Source organism: Notolepis coatsorum (genome assembly GCF_963971535.1).
Source record: "Notolepis coatsorum genome assembly, chromosome: 6".
NCBI lineage: Eukaryota > Metazoa > Chordata > Actinopteri > Aulopiformes > Paralepididae > Notolepis > Notolepis coatsorum.
The window spans coordinates 44,379,435-44,398,800 of NC_140170.1; the positions used below are offsets into that span (position 1 = coordinate 44,379,435).

At 41.3% G+C, this 19,366-nt stretch overlaps 1 protein-coding gene across 1 annotated transcript in view; it reads left to right on the top strand.

The window, feature by feature from the left end:
- lcat (lecithin-cholesterol acyltransferase) overlaps positions 1 to 18,735 on the top strand; it is a 42,073-nt gene extending 23,338 nt beyond the window's left edge. Inside the window, exons 6-7 of the mRNA XM_084316682.1 lie at positions 5,102 to 5,297; positions 15,904 to 18,735. Coding sequence (XP_084172808.1) covers positions 5,102 to 5,297; positions 15,904 to 16,267 — 560 coding nt within the window. The 3' untranslated portion in view covers positions 16,268 to 18,735. The remainder of the gene's footprint in view (positions 1 to 5,101; positions 5,298 to 15,903) is intronic.
- Positions 18,736 to 19,366: the final 631 nt, after the last annotated feature.

The following is a 19,366-nucleotide window of genomic DNA, read 5'->3' on the forward strand; positions in this document are numbered from 1 at the left end:
CCGTGGGATAAAGCCTGGTAAATAACTACGGCCGAAAGTGTGTATGGGGTAGAATTTCCGGTGTATGTACTTCCCCTAGAAGCTGCCTCCGAACGGACCAAACTTTTCCCGAATCCTGTCGGCAAACAAGCTAGAACGTCCCAGTCATGTAGTAAATTCTTCAGGCAAAGCCGTTGCAGTGGCTTAAACGAGGAAATATTGTGCACTTCACATGTTTCTATAGTTGTTTTGTCGAAACCGGAAAGCCTGTAGCCTGTACTTCCTGTACTTCCGTTTACACACTTTAGGAGGCATATCTTGTCCAGCCTAGGCAGATGGGGATTTCTTTTTACGTAACAAGCGTTCTGATTGGCTGAGGACATGCAGCAGTGTGAGGAGAGTACAGTTAGGCAGAAATCTTAATTTGGCAAAAATAATTACTTAGGCAATTATCGTATGAGGCTAATTCGCTTGGGCGCCAAACCCGAGAAGAGTCGGGTTTTCTATCGTTATTTCTTTTATTCGATATTCCCATTCATAATCCATCGAGGGAGCCTGTGTTATCATTGGGAATGAGTCTGAGATCGCAAACGTCCAATTCCGCCACCTGCCGCCTTGCGGCCGGTATTGCACATCCTTTGAAACCCTCTGGCTTGGTCTGTGTGTCGATCTAAAAAGTCCGGTCCGGGTTTTCCTAGTCGGGCAGGACAAGCGTTTATAACACATGGATTGAGGATAATCAAGCACTCCCGGTTCATGTTCTTTGTTGGATTATGTTGGCAACACGATCGACATCAATACTTGGAATGGCGATCAGATAATTGGAATATTCTTTTTGGAGCTCATCCTAGTCAAGGTAAGGGCTATATGGTATCAATCTTGCGTTGATCGAAGAATCCCTTCCCCGCAATCCGAACGTATGTGTGTAATGTGTGTGTGTAACGTATTCCGTTGGTGACGATCGAAGCATAGAAAAACGACCCCCCCCCCCTTTCATGCATTCATGATGAAACATAATACCGATAATATAGCGGTGATTTCAGATTTATTGTTGATACAGGCGAGGAATGCCGCGGTTTCTAGTGAAATGCACTAAACGCTGCATAGCGGCGTTTCCTGGGATTAGACAGGAATACTCTAAAACTATACTCATATTCACCACTGTATAAAACGGGAATGTATGGATGAAAATATTCTTTATTTTTCACAAATTGAACGATAGATACTCGATGTCAAATGGGCAATAGTTTTATATCCATAGCTATGATATTTAATATAGTTTTAGCCCTGCAAACACCGCCATGTATCCCTATTCTTTAAAGCGCTGGCCTTCTTACCACACAGCCCACAGCGACCTCTGGTGCTGAAAGTGTTAAGAATAAGAATTTCCCCCCGCCCACTCGCCATCTGCTTAGAGTGCTTTGGGAATGTGTGCCATTGTGGGCCCAGGTTTTCACATGAACGTGCTTGAGGTGGAGGTGGGGGGTAGGGTCAGTGGTGGGGGACTTGGAACCAAACATAGCCACACACTACTGTGTTTTGTGCTGCAACATTGGTCTATTTAACCTGTTAATCTGTAGACCGTTTTCGCCTAAAGCAGGGGTCTCAAACTCAATTTACCTGGGGGCCGCTGGAGGTAGAGTCTGGGTGAGGCTGGGCCGCATCAAATATTCCACAAAAAAGGGTTTCAAGCATTCAAAAAAAAGTACAACTGATCCAATCTTCTCAATCCTTAGCAATAACATTTCAGAAAATGAACAGTTCTTCAGAACATGAACAGTTCTTCAGAACATGAATGGTTCTTCAGAACATAGGCTTCTCGGTGGTGTCAGTGGACTCATCCACAGCTATGGAAATGCACTGTGCATTTCTTTTTATTCTGTCACAAAGCTATTTAATCAAATCACCAGCCAGTATTTCAGTTATTCTGGTTGCTGTGCGATCTGAGGGGGCTTTGCTTTTGTTTGCCTTCAAACATGGTCTCCATCACTCAGTCATACATTATTTTCAAATTGCCACCCTTCACAAGAGCTACAGTTTCTTGGCATATAGTCACATTGGTTTGGTGCTGGGACTCAGGATGAATGCATATTTTTCAGTCCATTCACCTTTGAATTGCAGTCGACTTTTCTTTTACTGACCATCTTTGAAAATGGCTAGAAACTAGGCTAGTAGCTACATTTATCTCACGGAGATAAAACTGGGAGTGAGTTTACTGTAGATGCGCTGTCAACTGACTCGGACTGAAAGAGAGAGACGACTTGCATTCCGTGAAGACCCGCCCTACTCCCCTACTCTGCATCTAATTCGCAGACTGTGGGTGAGGGGGGGGACGCTGACGGGATGCTGAATGTGATTGGACCAGACCCGTACACAGACACAGACAGTGGCAGTGCAGCCAGCCGCTTATGCAGAGCACTGCTCGCAGTCAGAGGAGATAGCGAGGATGCATTTGCCTTCCACTTTACTTGATATCACTCCGGAATCACGTTTCAACCAAGTCACTAACATAACGTTGCTGTCATGAGCCTGTGCTATGGTAGCCTACAAGTGATAAAATAAATAAAACTTCCAACTCTCGTGCAACGTCTCGGCAAACTGTAGCGCGCGGGCCGCATTAACACTACACTTTGATGTCAAGTAGGGGGCCGCAAAATATCATCCCTCGGGCCGCAATTGGTCCGCGGGCCGCGAGTTTGAGACCCCTGGCCTAAAGGTACATGCAAGTAAATGGAAGATTGCTCCACTTCTGCAAGGTCAATTTGCATGTTCTTGGTATCTAGGAACATATAGGGACCTGGGGGTATGTATTTCCAGTGTCAGAAATATTGTGTCTGTTACTAGGCTGAGTAAATTGTAATGAATACATTTATTATGATTAATTATGATTTTGATGATGATGATCAAAAATTTTAAAAAAAATCTGAAAAATGCTCACTGAGCTCATTCACCACCTTATTGAGATCATGTGTACAAAAAATCTAAGCAAATGAACCGCGGGAAGATGATTAAACAGAAGGATTTGTAGATACAGTCATTAATGATAATCGACTTTAATTATACATTCATATTTGACCTTGAACTTGACCTTGACCTTATTATGGCCAAATCATATATCTATGGATAGGGAAAATGCTCCTCTTTCCAATGGCAGGGTTTAATCTGGATTTAGTCATTTCTTGCGTTTTTTACGATAATTAGCATTTTCCGATACATTTGTATTTCCGATAAATCTTATAAAACATCGGTAAAAATGAAAATATACACTTTGACTACTGTTTTTGATAGGGTTATGGTCTTTTCTCTTGGCTGCAAAAATAAATATTTAAAAACATTGACCTCTTAACACTTTGATTGCCTAAGGCTAAATTCATGATATACCATAGGTTGCCAGCTCTATTTGTCTATGGATAAGTACCCCTTCTTTGCAGGGCTATAACTTTTTAAATTCTATTGCTAAATTGCCATTATTATGGCCCATTCAAAGTCCTATATGTATTGTTCATTGTGTAGCAACGTTAAACTTTTTCATTCACATGTTCATAGTAAAATATGGTCTAATGTATATGCAGCTTTCTAATGCAGCTTTCTCCAGAACGTGATCTATAGCCCCAAATGCATTATATTGATGATGAAATACAGTTTGATGGCAATCGGCGCGATATAAAAATGTTCAATTGGACGTACTTCTAGAACGATCTACGTATGATCTGATGATGACCGGATGGGCGGGGGATCGTTTATAATTCCGTGGGCAGCGTTATATCATTCATCTAGTGTGGGTCATATGTTCATCAGAGCAGTTTATATCGAACACGTTCAAAAATAACGCTGAATCTTACCGTATCTTCCTCGCGCCGTTGGACGATCAGCGTGGTGTAGACCGTTTTCGATTATGGGATGTTTATCCAGATGAACCATTTTCAGGTTGTATAATACTATATACGTCCAAATAACGTTGTTTATTGAGTTAGGGCGACCGATTGATCATCCAGTGTGTTGAGATGGAGTCCGGCTACCGATCGCGAGTGCCCGGAGCACATAGGATGAGCACTTCCTGTTTGGCGAGCCCCTCCCTCTTGGCCGATCTGCCGATCGGCCACCAGATGGCGCTCTCGAACCGTTAAACAGTTGATGAGAGCTCACCAGTACATCTCAGGGCTCCGGAAAGAAAATATGATTTCGATCACAGATTTTTGAAATATTGATATCAAAGACGAGTTACGGCGTCTTCGGCAACTTGAGCATGGCGGGGAAGGACGCCTAAAAACGTCTTCCGGCAGCCAAAGTGTTCACATCCAAGGGCCCACATGTGGACGATTCTTTGCCGACCTCTAGTGGCTCGGGTGTGCATTTATTTTAATACAATATATAGATAGAATTAAAGCCCTATTTGTTGCCTGTCGATTTCCCTTTCAGGTGACAAAATCCGTTCTGCGGTTCTCGAGTTACATGCCGATATGTGAGGCGTGCCCAAAAGTATGCAAAAGTACACATTACCACCCCCGACTCCCGGGGCTCTAGCTCCGTCAATCATTTGGCGATCTCGAAAATCTTTGCACAGGGTTGTAGCCAATGAGTGTGATGATTGGGGATCTAATACGGTCTCTATTGATCGATTTATGATAAAGAAAAGCAGGGTCCCCCTATAGGGGGACCTTAAGGCTTAACTACATGCTATGTACAGTATATGTGAAGTAGACACAGTTCCATAGTTCAGCCATTCATTTAGTTTGACCATTAGTTTGGATATGGCCACCAGTGATGTCATTGGGGACATTGAATCCATCTTAAATACAGCTCCATGAAATGATGTAGATTAAAAACAATAGCAACACCTTGTCTTATAGGGACTGCTACCTTATCATTTAATTGAGCTGTAATTAACACAACACAATGTCTCTGATGACATCACTGGTGGCCATATTCAAACTCATTAACTCTCAATAACTGTCAAACTAAATGAATGTGTGCAAAAGAGTTTTTGAATGTGTGTGAGATTATGTGCAAAATAAATTAGTATTAGTAATGGTGAATTAGTAACCTTTAATTTTATAACTGATACAATTCTTCCATATATGTATATATTTATGCATCCTCTCTTTGTCATTGATCCCTGCAGGAGAAAACGATGGCATCCCGATGATCTCCAACATCAAGATCCGCGAAGAGCAGAGGATGACGACGACCAATCCCTGGATGCTGCCGTCTGCGGATTCGTGGCCTAAGGACCATGTCTTCGTTTCCACGCCCACCTTCAACTACACCAACCAGGACTACGAGCGCTTCTTCACCGACATCAGCTTCGAGGATGGCTGGTATGACATTCATTACAATCCGGGAGCATTAAAGGGCATTAAGAATTCATACGTGTTATTCCTATGGTCTAAAGACAGTCCAGAAATGTTAGTGAACACAAATGTCATTGGGTATAAAGTCTGAAGCTGCTCTATAGACAATGCATTGGGAAATAATGCACACATCTTCTGTTTCAGACACTGCAACAGAATAAAGCTCATTTGGGTATAAAAAAGAAAACAAAATGTCTGTGGGTCCACATAATTAATCTCCCATTTATTATCTATGGAGCAGCTCCAGGCGCAGGGCCGGACTGGGGAAATAATTCATACCGGGAGATATAGCGCGAAATATAGCCCCAGTCAGGCCGCGTCTATGCCAAATACAACGCAGTTCGGTTTCCGGGTTCCTCTGATTGGCCACAACGCCCACGTGACCCCGCGCTAGCACGGCCCCTTATCCACGCCTGCCGCGCCAAGCTCCTAGCGCGGGGTCACGTGGGCGTCGTGGCCAATCAGAGGAACCCGGAAACGGAACTGCGTTGTATTTGCCATAGACGCAGTCAGGCCACTTTTTAAGCGGGGGGTCTGGGAGTCACCCACCAGGAACATTTGAATTACAAAGACTTAATTTCCTGCATTCTGGTGAATTTTTGTGTATGTGAATCACAAACTAATGAGCCAACAATTTCTTAGTACAATGTACTGTTATGAACCTCAAATAAAACCAAAGGTGCATATCATTAAGGAGGGAGACGACACAAGGACTAATGTTTAACCAATATTTATTAAATAATAAATAACTAAATAAATAACTAATGTACAAAATCAGTGGTGGGTGCAGGTTGTTGAATGAAGTGTACGGGTGTCAAACTAGAGTAAGTGTCAGCTTAGCTGGAGGTACTGCTGCAGGAGTCAGGAGGGATGGACAGCAGCACAATACCCTATTCAGTTTACTGAGGAACTACCCATCAAAAGTTAAAATAGCCCTTTACACAAACATTAAATAACATAGTTAAAATAGCCCTTTACACAAACATTAAGTAACATAGACCTTTAACAATACCATTATAATTACAGTAGCCACTGCCAGAATAGTGTGACACATGCATCGCGTCTCAATAATTTTAACTATAAAATTATGAGCTCAAAGTATGTACTGTATGTACAAAGTACTGACAGAAATTTTCAACAAAAAGCATCAATTGTCAAATAATATTATTGATCACATTAACTAGACTAGATGTTTTTGAGGAAATTAGAAAGGGAACAACAACTTAACCCTTGCACTTTGAGATACTTTATGTAAGGCGTTATATAAAATAGATCTATTATTATTATTGTGTCTGATCAGATTCTTATTTTCTTTTATAACTTTGCAGTGATTATGTTTGTAGCCAATATATGTGGCAAAGGTGTGTAATCTTTGAATTATCTTTGAATTTCTTTGACTTTCTCTTTCATAAATTGTTTATTCAACTTCAGCCCTGATCATAACCACCACATATTGTTTTTTGTAATGTCAGATTTAACAACAACTTAAAAAAATATTATTTATGGAAAAGAAAGTGGGAAATTATTTCAACATATAATATTTTGATGGTGTTTTTTCAATTTAGTCCCCTAATATGGTAAGAGTATATATAACACTTTCGTTTTCAGACACAATAGTTAAATTATTGATTTGTTTCTTGGCAGATTTAAGATTGCATTCGCCGTCTCCGCTGTCAATCAGTTGTATGGCCTGGTCCCGCCTCCACCAATCTGTGCAGGCCAGGCCGCGTCTATACTTTAAGCAAGTGGCTTGTCCTTCCGCGTTCCCGTTTTGAGCTCTGATTTGCCACGCACGTTTCTGGTCATGTGACATGTGCGCCAATCGTGGGACGGCAAGTTCTGCGCCTATTTCCGGGTCTAACAGCCTGCAAACTGTCTAACGCCTAGTTTATCACTGGTTAAGCTTAGGCGACTCTTTCACAGTTGGTTAATGTTAGAGTTTGGAATCAGGGCAGGCGTTCTATCGCCATGCTCTAAGACAAACTCTAACCTTAACCAACTTCGAAAGAGCGCCTAAGCTTAACCGTCCAAAAACTTGCCGTCCCACGATTGGCGCACATGTCACATGACCAGAAACGTGCATGGCCAATCAGAGCGCAAAACGGGAACGCGGAAGGACAAGCCACTTGCTTAAAGTATAGAAGCGGCCAGGCCACCGTGAAAACTCTCGGTGCTCCAGATGGCCAGTCCGGGCCTGTCCAGGAGTTATATCTGATGACTCTGATTTGAGTCTGAGAGTAGCTCATGTTCACAAATGTTGATTGAACTTTCCTAGGCAGCGGCGGCGCCAGCGAATTGTGATTGGGGGAGCTACGGGGGGGCTGGATTGTTTATAGCAGGTGCTAATGAATGCAACAAACAATAACAAATAACAGAAAAACGAGATTCAATGATTCTGGGCTAATAGGCTACATAATTTAAAATGCACGTTACTAAATGTTTAGCGTTATACACCAATGCAAGCACAATTCATTCAGTGAATTTAGAGTGAACAAATCAAACGCATACAAAAAGTTTACGACAACAAGCACGAACAAACAATCACAATCCAAATCATAGTCACCACAGAAAGTATCTGTGGATTTACAAAATACTGTAGCTGTGGGCATAGGCGCCGATTTATGTTTCTGCCGGTGGATGCTCAAAACATGCCCCACGCCCAAGATAAACCTTGTGCAATAGCCATAGCCTCAAGTTCAAGTTTCTTTATTAGTTGTCATACAGAAGTACAGAATACTTTTATACAAAATGCTTCTTTCTGTTACGCTCCAGAGACTGTGCTAGACAAAAAAGATAAGTATAAAATAAAATAAGTATAGCAAGTAAAAAATAGAAGTCACGTACGTAGACACAAGTGTTCAGTATGTACATATGTACAATGTTCAATGCAGAGTAGAAGTAACTGAGTTACCATACAATATACTATACAATATACTAATATACAATAATCTATTTAGTGCAAAGCAGAAATGGGATGAGGTACAATTTAGGTACAATTTACAGTAAGGTGTACTGAGGTATGGGTTGTAGTGCAAATTCTTTGCCAATAAATATAAGGTGTGTTTAGGTGTTCTAAAGTGTGTAGAGTGGGTGCTGCAGTGAGTTGTTTGTTTAAAGTGAGTGTGTGTGTGTGGATGTGTGTGCTGTGAGTGCATTTGATGGTTGTTGCATAGTGTTATTGTTCGTTGAGCAACCTGATGGCCTGGGGATAGAAGCTTCTTCTGAGTCTTTCTGTGCTCGCCATGAGACTCCGGTATCGCTTGCCTGACCGCAGCAGTTCAAAGAGGCAGTTGTTTGGGTGGCTGGAGTCTTTGATAATACTCTTAGCCTTACCCATGCATGACTTAGCTTACCTACATGACTTGTTGCTATACGGATTTGGATGGAGTCAAACACACACATTTAAGCACTATAGGAAATGAACAGCGACCGACACACACGTGTGCGCGCGCACACACACACACACACACACACACACACACACACACACACACGTAGAATCGTAGACCAAGTGCACAATCCAACACCACTACTAGAACACCCATAAAGAACGCAGCATACCATTAACAAGCCAAACAAGTTCTAATATCTTTACCCACGGAAAGAAACGACTGTAGCACTGGCTAGAGTTGAATAGGAATACACAGGAATACACAACTCCTGCTAGCAAGCAGTTTTCTGCTAGCAAGCAGCCGCCTGCCAGCTGCAGCTAGCCCGAGGCACACAGCGCATGACAGAAGTAGCTTATTTTCAGCTTGCGACGCTAACTTACAATATTAATGCAGCTCGTTCAGACAGTGACAAGCTTCAGAAAGAATACAATAGAATAGAATAGAAATACTTTATTCATCCCGAGGGAAATTTGACACTACAAATCGCTCACAGTAAACAGTAAACATTTAGGTAGACAAAAACAAAAAGTCACGAATAAGAATAAAAATAAGCCTAAGAATAAAATATGGTCCGGGATATACATTTCCTATGTTACATTCTAATATAAGATATACTAATATAAATGTCCTATGTTACATTCTAATATAAAATATACAGTGTGCCGTTCAGTGCTACATCTTGGGAGTCTTAGTCTAGCACTGAACGTGCTCCTTCTGTCAGCCAAGTCTGTGTATAGTGGGTGGGAGGGGTTGTCCCTGATGGCATGGCGCTTAGCAAGGCTCCTCCTCTCCACCACCACCGCTAGAGAGTCCAGCTCCACCCCTACCACGTTACTGGCCTTCCTGACCAGCGGATCCAGCCTGTTTGCGTCCCCCGCTCTCAGTCCGCTGCCCCAGCATGTCACATTCACTCACAAAACAAATCGTAGCTAATGTTACAGAAGACATTTCCTGTTTAGCTGACAGAGTTGGCAACATGCTGCATTGTGGAGTCGCTGGACATAACAATGTCAATGTCCTCTTAAAACCCTCTGAGGTCATTAAACCCGTGGGCGGGTGTAATAGGGAGGTGTAGTGGTTACGCCATTGCTTTTTCCCACACAGTCCACCCCTCTTGAAATCGCAATGTATTTCCAATGGACCCATTTCGAAATCGTCTCGTTTAAAACAAATAAAGCATGAACATTGGCATGGTGTACCTTTCTGTGTGTATTCATCCACAATCTATAGCTCAACATAAAATGTTTTGCAATTAATCGTAAAGGTAGCAAAATAACAACGTTTATGTTTTCGTTCACTGAGGAACTACACTTGACTCTGGCACTGCTGACTGACGTCACCATAGAGTAGACTCCTGGCTTTAGCTGACCCAACACTAGTCCTCTGATGCCATTTATAATTTAAATCGTATAATGTTAATTCGCTGCATATTATATCACTGTAAATACTAATGTAAATCATTGTTTCGTTGTACATATTGTGTATATAGTTTATAACGTTATTGTTTTTTACGCAACGTTACGCAAAGTATGCTGCCAGGGAACTTATGGACACAACAGTAGACATGCTAACGTAGTACGTTTAGCTAAGTAACGTTAGCTATGGGTAAAGTTAGCGTTAACGTTCGTCAGCGCAACTGTCAATGGAACTGTCAATGGCCATGAAGTGTATTAGGCGACAGCGTTCTACTGGTAAGTGTAGTTCTTTTTTAACAACAAATTAAAAACCTTATAACTAACTTTATTTCAACCAAAAATGATTAAACAATAATGTTAGTGATAGAAGGGGAACTCATTTTGTGCAAAATGGAAAGCTTGCCAATGTTCATGAGGCAGAATTATTACAATAGCCGGTAATTACATTTTCCCAATGATAAATCCCTATACGGGTGGACCTCGCGGGAAACTAAAGTGACGTCAGACTACACCTCCCTATTAGCACTACTGTTACATTTTCAAATCATAATATCATAACACAGAGGCTGAGAGACTCACTTGGTTTTGCTGCCGGTAGACTATCGCCTTTGTGGTCCGGTCTTAAACCTTCCATAAATGTGTCTCAATAAATCAATTTAGTTAGATCCAGTAATGAATGTATCTTGTGATTATTATACATTTTCCAACGACGACGACAACAACTATTAACCGTTAGCCATTTCCTGGTTGATTCCCGGACATGATGTCACACGAATGCCAGGCTGCTCAGCCAATAGACAATTTGTTTTATTATTGTGAACGTACACTTTTGTCCAGTGCTTTTGTAAGGTGCACATAAAGGGCACAGTGATATCACATGGATATATATTAGGGATGTTCGATATTGGCTTTTTTACCGATATCCGATTTACCGATATTGTCCAATTCTTAATTTCCGATACCGATATCAACCGATACTGATATATGCAGGGTTCTTTTTTGACAATAAATAAATTAAGAAGTTGTTCTTACTTGCTTGCCTGGGTAAATAAAGGTAAAATAAATGTAAAAAAAAGAAATAAAGCATATTTAAAAAATTTTTTTTACCGATAACGATAATTTCCGATATTACATTTTAATGCCAATATCGGTAGGCCGATAATATCGGACATCCCTAATATATATAGCTGTTTTTATACATTTCAACATTTGATTGCTGCATATATATATATGAAATTTGACCATCGACAAAGAATGACAGGACGTGATGTCATTACTGGGGGGAGGGAGGGCTCAGCCTTTTTCAGGGGGAGCTTAACACTAGCACAGCCAGGGGCGTATCTAGACCCAGCACTTCAGTAGGGCACAGAAGGGCAGCAAAAACTATGAAGCTTGAGCGCGTAGCGCGACCGGGAAAAAAATGTGGCCGGTTTGTGGGCGAAAATGGGTGGATTTTGTAACTATTTTTTTTAAACTTTATTTCGGTTTTAGGGTTAGGTTAGGGTTATGTTATTTAATTATTTGGGGGAGCCAGCCCCCCAAACTCCTGAAATGCATAGAAATCTATGAAATAAATAAAACAATCTGACATTTATATTAAAAAGAGCTAGCCCCCCAAACCCCTAAAATACATAGAAATATATGCATTTTGCAACAGTTACTATATATATAGTCAAGAAAGCATTTAGTCATACTTAAAGTTTAAAGTGCTTTACTTGCATTGAACATTGCATTGAACATTGAACATTGAGGAGACATCATTAGAAAGCACAATATATGTTTCCATAGTTACGCAGATTACACACAATTGTACATCTCCGCTGAACCAAATTATCACACAGCTATAAACTCCATTTCCGCCTGTCTCTTAGCAATAAACAAATGGATGACGAACAACTTCCTAAAATTAAATGAGGGCAAAACTGAAATCCTACTAGTCGGTCCTATAACAAAAAGAGAAATGTTACAGAGCAATATGGGGCAACTTACTCCTTGGATCAAACCCAAAGTTACAAGTACCGTAATTCCTCTAATAGTAACCCCGGCTTGTATTTGTTTCAACTGTAGCGGGTACCAGGCTTGTATTAGGAGGAGGCCTGTATAAGAGGGAGGCCTATATTTCAAATTTTCAAACGGATCATAATGAATAAATCAACATTTTGTGTCAGTTTGAACCCAGTAAAATGTACTGGGTTCATTTATTGAAACCAAGTACTGTATGAAATAGTAAACAGTGCAATTACAGGTGGTCACTGGTCATTTCAACGTTTTCAAAGTGAAATCAAGTAACTAGCTCAGTATGCAGCTCAGTATATTAGTAACCCGGCTTGTATTAGGAGGCCGGCTTATAATTGCTTAGCTCAAGAGCGCACCCGGCCATTAATAGAGACCCGGCTTGTATTTGAGACCCGGTTACTATTAGAGGAATTACGGTAAATAACCTACACTGGCTTCCGGTAACATTTAGAATTGATTTCAAGGTCCTCCTCCTTATATACAAAGTATAAACATTGCGATCATCTACTATTGAAGGTTCCAAGCCACAGTCTAAAGAAAATCGGGGGTGCAGCCTTTGCTAACTATGCACCAAAGTTATGGAACACACTACCTATGGACATTAGGGAAGTTAGATCTCTTAATATTTTCAGAAATAAGCGAAAAACGTACCTCTTCACCATAGGCTTCTAATACACCCCGCTGTTGATTGTACTGCAGCACTATTTTACTCTGGCCATTCTATTGCATCATTTTACTATCTATTCTACTATTCTATTATTGCACTGTATTATTGGTGTGCAAACCAGTCAACTTACAAAAAATAGCCTGTTGGAGGATTTCAACAAGATAAATGCGACAACATTGCAAAATATTTCACTATAATATTTCAAAGTGAAGTAAAAAATATTATAATAATTATTTGATCATGTTAAATGATCATTTGATCATGTTAAAAAAGGGGAAATAAAAAACATTTGTAAAAAAGAAAAAAAAAATGTATCAGTGGGGCACAGATGATCATCATTTATCACATTCAGTAACTCAGCCTCACATATAAAGCGTCATCGTTTTTATGTGTTGCAGAATCCTTGTGTAGCAATTGTGGGTGCTACCCCCTGGGTTTGGAACCACACAGTACACTCAGAGTTGAAGCTTGATGTGTAACACCACTGTCTGTGGCCTTTATTTCCACACACACACACACACACACACACACACGCACACGCACACACACACACTTGTGTGACTTACAGTCTTTTCATCAGTAAACCGACCGCGACACAGGTCAATTCAACTTTTTCGTTCAATGTCCAATGCTGGTGAGAACATGCTGGCACCAGGCGGGTGGGTGAGAGTCACCGTGGCTACAGCACCAGGCGGGTGGGTGAGAGTCACCGTGGCTACAGCACCAGGCGGGTGGGTGAGAGTCACCGTGGCTACAGCACCAGGCGGGTGGGTGAGAGTCACCGTGGCTACAGCACCAGGCGGGTGGGTGAGAGTCACCGTGGCTACAGCACCAGGCGGGTGGGTGAGAGTCACCGTGGCTATAGCACCAGGCGGGTGGGTGAGAGTCACCGTGGCTACAGCACCAGGCGGGTGGGTGAGAGTCACCGTGGCTATAGCACCAGGCGGGTGGGTGAGAGTCACCGTGGCTACAGCACCAGGCGGGCGACACCCGCCACCTCCTGGGACAGAAGGGTGAAAGGAAAAGGGTGAAAAGATGCGACTCCACATATATCAGAGGAGACGTGTGGTAGTCTACACACCCTTCCCAGACCGACACACACAGGGAATTGGCATAATGACTAAATTGGGGAGAAAATGGCAAAAACATTTAGTGTAGTTGTTTGAGTACCTGTGGGGCCTCTGTTTGTGAATATTTGTGAATTGTGAATCCCCATGCATACACAGTACACTTAATTGATACCCAAGATGCTTCTATCAAACTAGTGGTGGTTCATAGAATGTGTACAGCCGGAATCCAGCAATACTCTCTTGTACTCTCACCGGTATTCTGAACGCCCCGACCGGACCTGGGGAGGAGGCCGGCCGGCCAATGACTTGGACCACTTGGCTAACTTCCACTATAACTAATATTGTCTCTATGTGTAACTGTAAATACTAGTATGATAATAATGTTTGTTCTCACTTCCTGTAATGTTGACTCTTTGAGGAAGCAAGGTTTCTGCAGTACACTAGCAATAGAATGAGAGGCAAGGTGTAAGGAATAACGATTCTCAAAATCCACATGAGAACAAAACAATAAAGTATGTCTAATCTTATAAATTCACAATTACATTTGACTTTAAATTTTAAGAACACCATTCAATGCGATTTTTTGAATGCTCATTATGTTCGTTTTCTGCAAGACCCCTAAACATTTTTAAGATTAGGTTGATAAAAAGTATGTATCACTTCCACATACATAAAACTATATTTCACATTTTTAAACAACCAGAATATGGAGAAATCACTTAAAACCAAATTAAAATATAGCCTGTGCTTGATCTTGATAACAACTAATATTGTTTTGTTGAATTCCTATAGTTTACAATGGTAACGGCAGTGTATTACCTTGGCCATGATCCATATTTCACTGGCCCGCCTCATATTTCACACCGATCCATATGACACCGGGCTTAAAAGGTTTCCTCGACCCTGTCTTACTGATCTTAAACGGTTTCCTCGACCCTGTCTTACTGATCTTAGAAGCTTTTCTCTACCCTGTCTTACTGATCTTAGAAGCTTTTCTCTACCCTGTCTTACTGATCTTAGAAGCTTTTCTCTACCCTGTCTTACTGATCTTAGAAGCTTTTCTCTACCCTGTCTTACTGATCTTAGAAGCTTTTCTCGACCCTGTCTTACTGATCTTAGAAGCTTTTCTCGACCCTGTCTTACTGATCTTAAAAGCTTTTCTCGACCCTGTCTTACTGATCTTAGAAGCTTTTCTCAATCCTGTATTACTGATCTTAAAAGCTTTTCTCGACCCTGTCTTACTGATCTTAGAAGCTTTTCTCTACCCTGTCTTACTGATCTTAAAAGCTTTTCTCTACCCTGTCTTACTGATCTTAAAAGCTTTTCTCGACCCTGTCTTACTGATCTTAGAAGCTTTTCTCTACCCCGTATTACTGATCTTAAAAGCTTTTCTCTACCCTGTCTTACTGATCTTAAAAGCTTTTCTCGACCCTGTCTTACTGATCTTAGAAGCTTTTCTCGACCCTGTCTTACTGATCTTAAAAGCTTTTCTCGACCCTGTCTTACTGATCTTAAAAGCTTTTCTCGACCCTGTCTTACTGATCTTAAAAGCTTTTCTCTACCCTGTCTTACTGATCTTAGAAGCTTTTCTCTACCCTGTCTTACTGATCTTAGAAGCTTTTCTCGACCCTGTCTTACTGATCTTAAACGCTTTTCTCGACCCTGTCTTACTGATCTTAAAAACCTTTCTCGACCCTGTCTTACTGATCTTAGAAGCTTTTCTCGACCCTGTCTTACTGATCTTAGAAGCTTTTCTCGACCCTGTCTTACTGATCTTAGAAGCTTTTCTCGACCCTGTCTTACTGATCTTAAACGCTTTTCTCGACCCTGTCTTACTGATCTTAGAAGCTTTTCTCGACCCTGTCTTACTGATCTTAAAAGCTTTTCTCGACCCCGGCTTACTGATCTTAAAAGCTTTTCTCGACCCTGTCTTACTGATCTTAAAAGCTTTTCTCGACCCTGTCTTACTGATCTTAAAAGCTTTTCTCTACCCCGTCTTACTGATCTCTGCAGGTACATGTGGTTGGACACCAAGAACCTGACTGCTGATCTCGAGCCTCCCGGTGTTGAAGTGTGGTGTATGTATGGCGTGGGGCTGCCGACTCCGGTCACCTATATCTACGACGAAGAGTTCCCCAACGCTGACCCAGTGGACATTGTCTACGGGGACGGGGACGACACCGTGGACAGCTTCAGCATGAGTCTGTGTAAACAATGGGCAGGACAGCAGGAGAAACCGGTTCACGTGACGGAGTTCAGGGGAATGGCCCACTTGGATATTGTGTTCAACCACAATGTGCTCAATCAGATCCAGGACATCCTAGAGGGCCGTTCAGACACACCCCGGGAAGTTGATGCGTTTACTGGAACAAAGTGAAAAAAAGAAAATAATAATAATAAATCAAGCACATTCCAAGTCACTCTAATAATTGACCATATTCACACGGCCATTTTGCTCTTATGTCATGCTCAGGATGGGATTCCCTCCCACCCACCCTGTTTCTAACCTGATGCACCAGATGGTTTGTTGCACAGAACCATCTGATTGGACACTGTTTGGAAAAGGGCAGGCACTTTCAAATAATACTTGGCAGGTGATTGGATGAACCATCTATCACCGTCTATCACAGGCTAACTTCAACCAATCACATCAGCGAACCATATGACGTAGTAGGAGAGCACTGAAGACTATTCTTGCCATCTTTGGAAGGAATAGGAATACCGAAAAAATATTTGATTCAAAGAAGGTAGCAAACATCACATCTAAACCACCCGCAGCTGCCAGTGGTTCCTCATAGGAGACTGATTGGGCCAAACTACTGTGGTTCGGCCACAAGCAGCCTGACATGATGGATTTTCTTGTGATCTTGTGAATCCAGCTGCCACCCAAGGTGGACACAGGGTGGAAAGGAATCCCATCCTGAGCATGACATAAGAGCAGAATGGCCACCGTGTGAATATGGTCAATTTAAATCATTTTCAAGTACATAGATTTGTCCAGGTCTGTAGCAGCTCTGCCCCTCAATGGTCCTCATTCATCAACGGACTTACGAGAAAAGTTAGGAGAAAATTTCATCGTAACTCCACTTATGAGCATTTTCGAGCCGATTTTGGCATTCACGAACGGTTCCTTCTCTGGGATTCGCTCGTAGCTAAGAGCAGGATTTACGAGTACAGAAAGGCAGTCGTAAGTCAGACAGACTGGTGTGCTCTGTGTTCTAAACTTCATTTAGGAGAAATCATTTGGTGTTTGCGTTCACGTCGATTCTACAGACATCCTCCTTCATGCCCTTATAAGGAACTGACGAGGTGTTTCTGTATGCAAATTCGTATGAGAACGCTCTTCATTCAGTTGCAATCATTTTGGCAACTTACGACCACCTCTCCACGTGTTCAGGAATCCGGGGAGGACTATCGTAGGACGAACTTCTTACGAGGTTATTTTATGAGGAAACTTATGAGAATGTTAGTGAATGAGGTCCAATGTGAAGATCGACCAGTTGACCCCAAGTCACACATGATTAGCAGCTGACCTAACCTGCCTAACCCATAACTTTTGACCTTTGATCTCCAGCTGACACTGCGAGTGTGGGTGGATAGTTTCTCCATAGTCTGCTTTGTCATCATTATACTAATGTCATTAGGCCAGTAGATTTGTCATCATTTTACTGATGTCATTAGGTCAATAGATATCATCAGGTGATTTGTTCAGCTTTAACAATGGAAATTACAGGTCTTAAACCCCTGTCTTCCCTCTCACTCCCTAAATTTTATAGTTAAACAAGGGAGACTTAAAAAAAAATTTGACCATGTAAATTAGGGATATATTCACTTATATTCTGAGAGATTTTGATTTGTAAATGAAAAGTACGATATTTGACCAAAATATAGGTCTGCTTTTACTCCAATGTTTATAAACATTACAGACGTAAACAAATCTATTACAGCCCCAAGATATAGCGAGTACAGTTTTGAAACTAATATGTATCTGGTGTCTACTGTTAGTCCTTACATCAAGAGCTCAATCAATAAACTAGTGAATGAAAATATGTCAGCATTTAAATGTTAATGTTAATTTTAAATGTGTGTAGGTGGGACCACCCATTTGTTTACGTTGGGATCCCGGGTTGTTCCTTTAACCATATGCCAAGCCCCCTTTATCTCCTCTGGAATTTGACTTAGTGTGGAGAGACCATTCATTATTTGAATACCTCTGACTACTTCAGTGGTTCATAAAGGGGGGGTCCGGGGGGCACCCCCCCCCCCCCCCAAAGGGGTCTTCTATACTATAATCTATAGGGTTCCCCTGCTAAACGGGGAGTCGTTTAAGTTCACTAATATTTTATTCACTAGAAGTTAGAAGTTCTCCCAATGAGAGAAGGTTTAACAATGGCTGTTATGATCATCATGATGATATTTTATTCTGATGCATACAATTATCCTTTTTAGAATGGAAACGGTTTTATTGCTTTGTTTTCTTGTCACATAACAGTATTATGGATTGTTTTTTATGGATGAGTGATTATTGCAAAGATCCAATGGGTAACTAAACTCCAGATAACAGAATGTGTTACATTGCTAGAGATTTATTCTTCTTCACTGGAAGTCTCATCCACCGAGCTGGACCCAGTGGTTAAGAGATGTGATGCAGCATCTTAAACTTGAGAAATTGACACTCACAGTTCGGGCTCCTTGGACAAGTTTGAGAAAATCGAGAGTCCATTTATGGACCATCTAAGAGAAAAGCTGGAAGTCACACAACAAGCTTGTTGGTGTTCGTTTTTTCTTTTGACGGGTATTATTTTCTTTAATTTTTTTTTGCTTTCTTTTCTTCTTGATGCCTTTATTATTTGTACATGTTGTTGCTGTTTAAAAAGATTGCATGAATCTCAATAAAAAGAAAATGAAAAAAGATCCAATGGTTGAAGCTCCCGAGGAAAGCAACACTTGTTGATAGGAGGGTCAAGAAAAAGCCAGAAAGATTATTTTTATTTAGGGCATGCTCATGTATTATCTACCAATACTCTGGCTCTCTCTTTTTTCCACTAAAGAATATTTATGGTATATCAAAGTATTTTTGGTTCATGTTTGTACTTCTAAGAGCCCCTTTGTTAGAAAGGGCGTGTTTGCTTAAGATATGAATATTCACTTAAATCCAGACAGAGCATTCCAATTTGGCAATAAAGCGAGTAGGCTGCTGGCACAACAAGCACACTACACTCTGCGGCAGCCTCTAGATTCATTATAAAAATGAAATCGCTCTGGTAACATACTCGCAGACCCAAAAGACATTGATAAAACATTTGTTAATTTCTATTCACTATATAAATTAGAATGTGGTTGGGATATATGGGAGGTAACAATCCACTGGATCACTTAGACCAGTGGTCACCAACCTTTTTAAGCCCAAGATCACTTTTTTTTTGGTGAAGGCAAGATCTACCTATTGAAGCGTTGAGAGAAAAATACAGCCAAG